General features: G+C 37.4%; 1 protein-coding gene across 2 annotated transcripts in view; it reads left to right on the top strand.

Annotated features, from left to right (window-relative positions):
• Positions 1 to 12079, top strand: part of msraa (methionine sulfoxide reductase Aa) — a 69908-nt gene that overhangs the window by 39940 nt on the left and 17889 nt on the right. For both annotated transcript variants that reach the window (XM_084432917.1, XM_084432918.1), the window contains 2 exons: positions 5576 to 5680; positions 7867 to 7973. In XM_084432917.1, coding sequence (XP_084289043.1) covers positions 5576 to 5680; positions 7867 to 7973 — 212 coding nt within the window. The remainder of the gene's footprint in view (positions 1 to 5575; positions 5681 to 7866; positions 7974 to 12079) is intronic.

The raw sequence follows: 12079 nt of genomic DNA, 5'->3' as shown, positions 1-12079 counted from the left end.
TAATTTTTTGTTACTTTGCAATTCTTTTCCCCCAAAAAAATGCACAAATTATTGTTTTTGAAAAATAGATTGAACGAAATTAATTCTACATTCTGAGTCTGAGTCCATTGCATTTAGCAGATGATTTTCTCAGCTCAAACTTACTCTGGTAGTTTTCCTCAGCCTAGAAAAGCATGACAGGCCTGGGCTTTGATCTCCCGAGCTTTCCCTGTGTTCAGTCACAGCGATTTCCTGTCGAGTGAATTTGCTTTAATGGTCTCTCACAGAGTATGCACAGCCATTCCTTACTATGAAGTTTAGACACAAACATGCATCTCACTGCAGGGCATTTATATTTAAATTCCCTCTTTTACTTAGAAACTGTACATTTTGAGAATCAAAGCTGTTTTAAAGCCGGGTGTGATGATTCAGCAGGTGGTCCATCACTACAACTGGTATATACGGCGTGGGGTGCTGAAAACGGAGGGGGAGCTGTCCAATGGCTGGTGCTGAAATGAATGCTGGTGCTGAAATGGTTGGCAACACTCTGTGCTCCTCCACAGGGTTTGAATGCTGACATCCTTTTGAAACAAGTAACAGGATTTTAGAATAAATGGAAAGATAAGGCTGGTGTTTATATTGTGCTCTTAGATATGACTTGCAAATGCATAGCTTCATTTCTTTCTATAAGATCTTTTTCAAGACCTAGTGAGCTGCCTCACTGCCTACATAGGCATCTACCTTCTAAGGCAGCATCTTAACTAAATGAAACCTCATAAGTGGTGTAACCATACAAATAGGGCTCAGAATTATAGTCTAGTAGTAGGAACAGGTTCAATGAAGACTGCTGAAAATGAAGCTTCGCCATTGCAGGAATAAATCTGCATTATTTTAAAATCTATAAAAATAGATAACTGTTATATCAAAACATTATATTACACACAGCTCAGAATAGTAGTCTACTTTTAAGCATGTTATTAAACTTGATCTTTTTATATATATATATATATATATATACTTTTTTATCATTGAATGAATTATACATATATCTCCAGTCCTTTTGCTTTAGCCACCATCTTGAGAGTTATTTTTTTTCTTGTCACAGTGCATTCTGGGATTTTTCTCCCTAGTGCATTCGGGAGTCTGCCTTGATGTCTTAAAATATAGGCAGCCTACTAGGTTTTGTAGCAGTACGATAGAATCATACACAGGATTTAACTTATGCATCTGAGGGGGAGGGGACGTGCCATGATCCTTAAATGCTCTCTCGCTTTGTCTACGCACTCAATCGTTCTCTCTCTCTTTCTGTGTTAATCTCAGTCCTGTCTGCACAAGAGCTTGTGTCAACAGGGGATTAAAGGGTACAGACATGTCCGCCAAGCAGAAACATGCACTAAAGACAAAGCCACCAATGCAAGCAATCATAGAAAATAACATCTTATGGGTCATTCTACAAAGCGGGTGATATTTGATATTTGGTGATATTAAAAAACTAAACAAAAAACTCTATAGTTGATGTCAGCTTGCAGCTTTTCTTGAAGTTAATATATATATATATATATTCCTGTGATGTCAAAGCTGAATTTTCCGCAGTCATTATCAGGTTATCTAGGCTCCAGTGTCACATGATCTGACAGAAATCATTCTAATGTGCTGATTTGCATTTGGGTTTTTTCAATGAAAATATCTTTTCAGAATTCTTTGAATAGAAAGTTCAAAAGAACAGCATATATAAATCAGTATATCAGTTAAACAAATTATTTATTTAATAGATTGTTTCAGATCTTACGAAAATACTTTAAAATTCACCTCATAAACTGGAAAAGGCACCAGTTTCATAGAATGACCCTTAAAACTGAAGCAGCCCGTAGTCTCTCTTTTCAACCATTTTTTTGAAACAGAATCAGAGCTGCACAAAGAGAGATCATGAGAGGATGGTGTGCTTGTGCCTTTTCAGTATCACACATAACCATTATCTCTGAATTTCAGTGGATTGTAGTTTTGACTGCTCCCACTTGTATTGATAGTCTGTAAAGGCACTTCCCTTGACACCTACTTGCATCACAGCTGTACCTTTGCTTAGAATGTATGCTATTCTCAAGCTGCAGCAGATATGGCCGCCTGTGGTTGACCTTCACCGTGTCTAGAACGGCACAGCCCGGAGAGGGGGTGGGTGAGGGGATTTCACCCCCCAAAAAATGGGGGGTTGAGAAAAAGGATTGGAGCTGGGAGATGGGAAGAAAAATAGGCAAGATGCTTCAAAGAGGAAATGAAGAAGAGAAGAAAGCGGAGCAGAGGGAGAGGAATAGAAATCGAGAGGGAGGGAGGGATGAACGTAAAGAGAGGAGTGGGAAGTGTAGGAACAGGTTCAATGGGTTCATTACTCTTCCATAAGCCAACATGCATAACGCAGTTGGAGGATAATGCTGCCGGCTCTTATGCCTCCATTAGAACACCATTGTCTTATCGCTGAATCTACGAACATTTGCATAACACACTGTCAAAAGGTTACAACGAGTGCAGAAATTTAGCTTTCTTTTGCTGTGGCAGTCATTTTGTACTGCTCATGTGTATTTCTCTATCTAAAAAAAGATTATGGATGGATGGCCAGAGAAGATGCAACTGCAGTATCCAAATTAATAAGTGCCTAATGCAAGTACTGTAAAATTTGACTTTGGTGAGAAAATAAAAGTTTGCTTGCCCTTTAATAGGGAATTGCATGGTTTATTGAATTTATTGAATTGGGACAATGATCATTTGACCTTGACACATCTAATTCAAAGACATACAAACCGTCTGCTAAAGAAAACTCTGTAGCACTTTACTTAAAGCCTTTATGTATAATGCATTATGTAGGTATTCGTACATTATAATGCATTATATCTTTTTATAAATAATTGTAACCAAAGTTAAAATGCTAAATAATATTTGCAGATTATTTGTTCCATCTGAAATTGGTTGATTGTCATATGTTTTAATGCATTACACTTTCTAAAAGGCGTAACGTAAGTAATATAATCTATTGTAACTGTGGTTACAGTTATTCATGAGCCATACAATGCATTATAAGGTGCATTACAAAACACAATTAATGCATTAAAAATACTTTTAAAATGCATTCTATACAAAGGCTTTAAGTAAAGTGCTACCGAATACTCATTCTTGACCTAACCTTTAACAACATTTTGGAAATGTATCTAGGATTCCAATATATATCCATATATACACATATATATAATATATATATATATATTTTTTTAAGACTGGCTTATTTCGTGTATGAATACTGTGAATGAAGGAAAAAGGAAAGAAAAACAACAACGATAATATGTGTGTGTGTGTGTGTGTGTGTGTGTGTGTGTGTGTGTGTGTGTGTGCATGTAAAAAAAAAAAGAGCAAAATACAGTTACTTTTCTATTTATTTTATTTCATGTTAAAATTAAAGCTATATATGATTTTATGTTGAGTGTGTAAGCCAGTGTTGTTTTAGTTTTTTACTTTAATTTAGATATATTAATATTTTGAATTAGCTTTTCTTTTTTATGTTTTATCTTTTATGTTAATTATAGTTACATTTTTAGTCATTTTGTTATGTGATTTTTGTCTTTGTAATATTTTTTTCTATTTAATTAATATTTCATTGCTATTTAAGTTGAATTTATTTTTAGTTCAGTTTTAGTTTTAGTTTGGGACTGAGCACCGATGGTGCAATTTTATTAAAAGGCAACATTTCTAATTTTCATTTAGTTTAAGTTTTTCAACTAATATTTGTATTTTATTTCAGCTTTAAGTCAATTAACGGAAATGTTTTTCATAGTTTTAGTTTAGTTAATGATAATAACCCTGGTGTTAGCGAATCCATGGCATTGTTCTTTGAAGTTAATGTAGTTCCCAGACAACAAGAGTGATTTAATACCTTTCAACTTGGTCCTATGTTTAATTTAGGGTATATGCAGGGCCGTCATCAGAGAGGGACAACTGGGAACATTGCGACGAGCCGGCTCGCTAAATGTATTATTACAATGCTGAGTGTATGGGCGTGAATTGAAGCGACGGCCCTGGGTGTATGGCCAATGGCACGGCTTTGGTTTTCCATATCTCAGCTCTGATAATGTTACTACCCCTCTGTCGTCTTGCCTGGTAATGAAAATAACCCCACAGGTTAGTCCTTTATTACTTTTTTAATATCAAAGCAATATAGATTTACTGGTGATAACGTAGAGGAAGGCCCCCCATAAGACTGAACCAGAGATTATTAAGCAGACTTCTTTGGTAATAAATTAATGATGGGAGATATGGAATTAGGACCTTGGTTTTTCAGTTTTGGGGTTCTAGTCACAGTGGTTTCATGTTCCCTGATTAATTTGCAACATGTTGCTCATAGTGCAAATATATTATATAGACATAGTCATAAAAATAGCTAGACAATACTATGAATCCTGTTTTTGGAAGTGTATTTATGCACTGAAATTAATGTAAACACAGACACACACACAGAAAAACCACATGAATTTCACTTATTTAAAAGAATCGGTCAGTAAGATATATATATATATATATATATATATATATATATATATATATATATATATATATATATATATATATATATATATATTCAGAAACTGAATTTTATTTACTGATGCCTCACAATCCACTTAAACAAAGCACTAAATGTGCTAAAGTAGCACCGAACTGTATTCATATCAAATCATTGTAAATTTTTAAGTGCAAACACAACCTGACACAGATTTTGTGTTTGTGTTTTTGTGCTATTGCCTTTTGCCCTTTAGTAATTTTTTTAGTGAATTAGGCTGTTAAACAATGCAGACAGTGAGTGGAAATAAACACTATCATCCCCCCCCCATTGTGTTATTACATGATGGAATTTGAAAGTAATTGTCTTAATACTTTGATTAAACTTAGATGGCTTCTGTAGGATAATACCAACAACAAAAACGCCTTGCAGTTTTGCTCAGTGGTTGTTTTAAAGATGTCGGAAAAGGAAAGACATCTGCAATCCTCACTTTCATCTCAGTCTGACCAACTTCTAGTCTTCCCTTTCGATTGTCACTAATGGCTGTGCTGTTGTTTAAATCCAGCCTTAAAGAGAGCATATTCATCAGGTTGAGTACGTAATGTATTCTGCTTGTGTTTGTTTGATGCTCCTCTATGCTTCTCCTCCAAGCTTGCTAACCCGCAAAGAGTCATTTCAAAGAACGAGTCCTTTTTTACGAGTCCTTCTAGAGGAAGCTCTCTTCTTTTATACGTTTTTCATGGGTTCTCCTTCAGGTTGTATTTCTTTTTCAGCTTATTGAAAAGCACCCAGCTGATGCAATGAGCACAGGTAGATCGACTGCCCTTGTACTTTTATGACAGGGTCAAAAGACACATAAAGTTAATCAATATGGAGGACTGACCCTACCGCTGGAGACGCGGCCAGTCAATCCAAGATCAGTGGCCCTTGATGACCTTACTGGAATGGGACCCCGGACCACCTCTGTTTAACCCGAGTGTGTGTGTGTGTGTGTGTGTGCACTGTGACTCTTCGGCAATGATGTTTACACAGGCACCTCTGCTCTTCTTCCTCACGCAGGTAAAACAGGGCACTCAGAGGTGGTTCGCGTGGTCTATGAGCCTGAGAAAATCAACTTTGCACAGTTGCTCAAGGTATTCTGGGAAAGCCACAATCCCACACAAGGTAACATTTCATTCTGTCACAAAATAATATCTTAATGGGATAGTTTGCTTTTCATAAATGAAAATTCTGTCATCATTTACTCTTGTCGTTCCAAACCTGTATGACTTTCTTTCTTATGTGGAACACAAAGAATGTTCTTGCTGTTTTTTCCCCCCAAGTAGGCCATATGACTTTGTGTATTATATTCCAAGTCCTCTAAAGTCTTATGGTAGCTTTGTGAGGATATTAAATCTTAAAACACATTTTGGGAAAAAAAATATTATTGTAATGAAAAACTGGCCAAAAAGATATGAGAAAATGTAAAAACTAAAACTTATTGAAAATGTATATTTATTATTAGAATTATCTATATTAACTATATTTTTGGCCTTTTTTTTTTATATATTCTTAAAATATTTATTTTGCCATGTAGGATACGTAGCACTGTTAGAAGATTTTCACTAAATAAATTGTAGTCTGTTCTTCACATCAAGCAATTTAATGGCATCAGAACACTTTGAACATAGACAATGAGTCACATGGACAACGTTTTTGGTACTAGCTCAAAAGCCTCTGTCTATATTTACTTTTATTGAATGGAAAAGAGCAGCCAAAGCATGGGTTTCCTTTTGTGTTCCACAGAAGAAGAAAAAAAGAACAACATGAGGGTGAGTAAATGATGACAGACTTTCATTTTGGGGTGAACTATCTCTTTAAGATTATATTTAGTTCATTGGCTCTGTCCCAAATGGACAGAGTCAATGCGATCTTCCTATGAGTCCACACTTTCGTGGCGTAATGCCAATTTGACGACGTAGAAGTTTGCTGTGGGCTTGGCAAAAGTGCGCATCGAGGGCACATATCGGCCGCAAAGAGGGCGCTTGCGAGCACCCTTCTGAAACCTAAAATGACAAATAGGACTCCCTACAGTCTCGTTGACTTAACTGGGAAGCGAATGTGGCAGCCATTGTAAGACCACAAGTGCACCTGAAGTGTGCCATTTGAGACAGGGCAAATATTAGTTGAAACCCAATACACAGTATTTTTTGTTTAGCGCAGTGTTAATTTAAGAAAAGCTAAGAACAAAGAGCCATTTAAAAACCTGTAAAAAGAACAACTTTTAACTTAATACAGTCTTAAGTTCCAGTGGTGTGTGTGAGGTACGAGATGCTCATGAATTCACAAAGAAGAGAGGCAACAGTTTGAGTGGCTGCAATCATGAACAGAGAATTCAGATCGGAGATTAAAGTGTCTCGCCCATCCAATCACATTCAGACTCATCGAGATGGCCTGTATAATGTCCTGATTGTGTCTGTGGTGATGACTAACACTCATCTCGTTCTTATATGTTCACAGTGAAATCATGGTTTTGCTTAACTTCTGTTTTAAAGAACATAAAAATCTTGCTAAAAAACCTTATAGAACACTAAGTAATTAAAAAAATGGGTTTACAGCTATAACGGACACCAGTAATAGTCACAGTACAGTTTCTTCAGCATGATTAATGCACTCTTCACATCCAACAAAAATATCTGTTCAGGACGCAGCTGTAGAATCAGCTATACATCTATGAAGTCATATCTGGATCAAGAACAGATAGAACAGAGCTTTAATTAAAAATTGCACTATTTCCAAGATTTCATATCTGGTTGATTGGGAGTTTGTTTCCCAAGAGACTAAAGTACTAATAGATGCTAAATTTGGACCCACAGAAGATGTACTGAGTGGCTCCACTGCATGATTACATCAGGGATACATGACTTACTTTAGTTCTCAGGTGTCTACATTTAAAGGGTTAGTTCACCCAAAATGAAAATTATCCCATAATTTACTCACCCTAAAGCCATTCTAGGTGTATATGACTTTCATCTTTCAGCCAAACACAATTGGAGTTATATAAAAAATATCCTGGCTCTTCCAAGCTTTATAATGAGAGTGAGGCCAAAAAAGCGCATTCATCCATCATAAAAGTAATCCAAACTGCTCCAGGGGTTAATGAAGGCCTTCTGAAGCGAAGCGATTAATTTTTGTAAGATATGTATCCCTATTTATAACTTTATAAACTGTAATCACTGACTAGATAAAGGAGTAGGTCACCCAAAAATGTACATTTACATTTGTAAACACAAATTACAATGTACATTTGTGTTGTGAACAGATCCTCAGTCACCTTGTTTTTAGCACTGACACTGCCTTTTCTTTGATAGGAATGCGCCAGGGCAACGATGTTGGAACGACCTATCGATCAACCATCTACGCATACACACAGGAACAACTCGCCGAGGCATTGCGCTCCAAGGACGAATATCAGAAGGTATCCCTCTACAACCTTTTCCTATTTCTCCCCTCCCTTTATGAAGACCCCACTACAACCCTTGGGTGATCTTTACCGTAACACAAATGTTTGTGGATCAGTGGTTCTCAAGTAGTTTAGCTTCAGGATCCAGATTTGACATTGGACAAGTGCCAAAATTGTCCTTGAAATTATATATATATATAAAATTTCAAGGACAATTTTGCCACTTGTCCAATGTCAAATCTTTATATGGTGGCACATGTGTTTTCAACATCAATAATAATGTTTCTTGAGTAGCAAATCAGCATAATAGAATGATTTCTGAAGACTACTAAAGACTGGAGTATTTTTGTTTTAATATCTGGAGGAATATTTATCTATCAAAATACGGTTTGTCTATCTTGAAAATATTATTGACAGTATTGCTTTTAGGATCTCAGCACTCTTCAATTGCATTTAATAATAATAAATACATCTTAATTAATTATATTTTTAATATATATTATTACATATTTTTTGTTGTTGTTCTTGAGTATTAGAATATTAATATGTGATAGTGTTAATTTCTTCACTTTCACGTGGCATTTTTAGGCAACAGTATTGTATTTCGCTTCTGTCCATGACCCTATCAGAACAGACCTGCGTCCCAGGTCTGGAGAGCCACTGCTATAGAAAACAAAAGCTGCTCATATCGATGTTACCCTCATCTAATGGAATGTTAACATCCCTGGTCCCCAAGTGGATGGTAAGGAGGGACAGGTGTTGAGGATTACATCCCTCAACGTTTCTTGCACTGTTTGATAACCTGTGAATCCGTAACAGATGAAACAGGTTTTCTGCAAAGCAGGGAAGTATAATACATGAAATAGTAATTCTCTTTGTCTTGTTAGACAGCTTGGAGAAAGGAGACTTCAAATCCGTGCACGAGGAGGTTCAAAGCCTTTCGGCGTTGAGTGCGAATGCTGCCATCTGCATTATGCATATATTTTTCTCTAATTGCAGAACGGCTCCGTCGTCGAGCCGAAAATTGAGGTTTCTTGGTCTCGGTGGTGCAATGCATTACAAACCTGCATGTGGTTCACGCTAACAACCCCACCCTTTCCGTCGAAGCGAAGCCTGTTGGAACAATAGAAGCAGAGGAACTGACTGTGGTTCTTGCAAGCTCTAATCTTCCCTACCGTACCCCTGTAGTCTCATTTTCTTCCTTCAAAACCCTTCTCCCTCCCCCTTCCCCTTGTGTATGATCATACTTAGTTTTTTGGGCCGTTTTCCTTCTCATTCCCTCAGATCAGTTCACTGTCTGAAATGAAATTAGCAGCGAGCCAGTATTCACGCTCGGACACATTACGGACGTTGTCATGTTAGACACATTTGACTATTGACGAGATAACCTTGACTGTCTCATCATCCCAGTGTTCTCTCTTGCTCTCTTCACACATCACATCAGATCTCAGCTGCCTTTGTGCTGATACCAAAGGTTTCTGCAGTCTCTTTTCTACATCAAAAGAGCCCAAATGAACAGCGCAGTCACTCTTCGCTCTTGCTGAGCACTCCATTTTGAACAAATTCTGAACACAATATCCAATATCTTTTCCTGTGATATGGTACATTTGGTATCTCAGCAACCAATTCTTGAGGAAGGATCGATCTCACTGGACACTGATGTCCAAAGAAAACACTCACATGTGAACAAGTCCTCACTGTTCATAATCAAAATGCTTATTTTAAAGGCATATTAAGAAGTTTTCTTACTGAATAGTAACACGATTTAATGATTTGGAGATAATGACAAATAATGACAAAACACATTGTAGAAAGACTGAAATATTTTCTTGTAAAGCATTATTGTAATGTTTTATTTGCAAAGTAATATACATTCTATATATGCATTTTTATGTAATAAAATGTATTTTAAATACACAGTTTATATACTGTATGCTGTTGCTGAGATATACCAAATCACAGGAAAAGATATTGGATATTCAGCGCTTGTTCAAAATTGAGCGTACATGGCATGAGTGAAGAGTTATAAACAGCCTACATGATTCTTTTTTATAGAAAAATGGCTGAAAATCAGACCATCATTACTGTTGAGTCCTGCCCACTGAAGTGACCGAATGAAGGAAATATCTATCTTTTCTAACACACACAGTCATTCTTACAGACAACAGCTGTAGTATTGGGACCCTGGGGATGAGAATAGGGGACGCAGGCCTCCAAGTGGGAAAAGCATAAGGGTGCGATTTGTTTTTTCATGGAGCGCTGGCTCCAGCTGATGATGCCTCCCAATGGCTTGCACAATTGGCATCTGACTTTCTGTTCAGTTTCCTACTTTCAAAAACGCAAAAAACAACTTTGTTCTTAAATGCTAATTGGTTGTAGTGCTTTATCCCATAGAGGTCACCTATTAACCTAATTATACATGTCAAGAACTATATTTGCTAGTGGATGAATTTTCACAATAAAATAATGATGGCCTTAATGTTTTTATTCTGTTTTGTAAAAGCCTTTTGTATCTTTACTCAGACAGAGCAGCCTTTTTGCTTAGAGAATCTTCCAATGTTAATTGCTTTGTTTTCTCGTACTGAAATTTCATGGTCAAGGGTTTTATTAGTGAGTGGAAATGAGAGTCACTCTATAACCCTCTAAAATACTTCTGTTTCATAAAAATAGGCTATGAAGAGAACTTGTATGTTTTTTTGTCCTTGGAAAATGGAGTGTTTTCAGGTTGGCATGTTGCACGGTTGAATGCATGTTCACAGAAAAGGGATTTTGCAGCAGAGTGGTCATTTAAGACATCCGAATTTACTGTAAGATACTATAGTGTTGCGTTTTAATGGTGGATCACTTATTAACCCTCATGTTCTGTTTAACATGTTCAAAAAGCCTTTTTGTTAACAAAAAAAAAAAAAAAAAAAAAAACTTTACAGTCCTGTCATTGTTAAATTGGATTTGCTTTATTGTATTTTTTGCAATGTGGGTTTGCTGTGCTCAAATTGCCCCGAAAAGAAGCAACACTACTAAAATAGTTAACAGTGACATTTCTAGTAGTCTGTTTGAGTGGAAAAAATAGGTTAATTTCAATTACTATCAAGCGTTTTATGTTTAGACATAAACCACTCTGAACATATAGCCAGTAAAGGCAATCTCAACAGAACATGCACGAGGGTTAAATCAAGTGTATCCCACAGGAGAGGCTCTCTTTTAGCTGGTCAGATGAATAAGACAGGAGTTTATGAACGCTGCATACTGTCAAAGAAGCTTTTAGCTGCACAAGGCTCTGCATTTCTCATTGTGTTCCTTTTCTGAGACACCTGCAGACTCATACGCTCCTTCTACCGGCCATCCTGCTAACTGCATTTCCCCTTTCTCTCTCTCACTTATTCACTCCATCCTCCATTGTCTCCTGTCTTTCTCTCTCCACCCACTCCACCCCCTGCTGAGCCATCTGCGCTTCGGCAGGCCCTGTCTCCATGGCAACAAGGGAGGCCGCGCTGCCTCCTATTGGCCCGCTGCCCAAACGGAGAGGCTGCCGGGGGTCGAAGGTCGTCTGTAGAGTGCCGCCTCACCGGTGTTCTAATCAGCTGTTGACCCCTAGCCACAATGAAATGAGTGTCAGAAGACAAGGGGTTAATAAAGCCTGGTCTGACTGGCAGCTGGGTCCATTATGAGTGAGGGACAGGAGAGGGAGAAATCAGGAAGACCTGGGGGCGTGGGGTGGGGGTGTCGGCTTGGTTGGGACGCTGCAGATGAGGGACTCAGATCTTGGGTTGGGGGCCCGTCTGTGTTGTGTAAGGGAAGATTTGATGTCACCATAAATCTTGTCTGCAAGGGTGGAATGAAAGCTGTGGGTGGCTTTTTTAGGATTATAGCGCCTGGTGTTAGTGTGGGGGATGTTGGGAATTTGGAGGGTAACTGTATCTGTTGTGGGGCAACAGTGCTGGTTTTCACACAGTGTAACATTACCTTACCAAGGAATAGCTAACGTCAGCTTTTACTGTGTTGATACCATTTAAATGTTTTGGGTCGGTAAGATTTTTGAATGTTTTTGAAAGAAGTCTCTTATTCTCATCTAGGCTGCTTTTATTTGATCAAAAATCTATCTAATTGTACATTTTATTTGT

Source organism: Rutilus rutilus (assembly GCF_951802725.1).
Source record: "Rutilus rutilus genome assembly, chromosome: 15".
Lineage (NCBI taxonomy): Eukaryota > Metazoa > Chordata > Actinopteri > Cypriniformes > Leuciscidae > Rutilus > Rutilus rutilus.
Note: the sequence above shows the minus strand (reverse complement) of the source record. Positions and strands in the feature narration are given on the sequence as shown.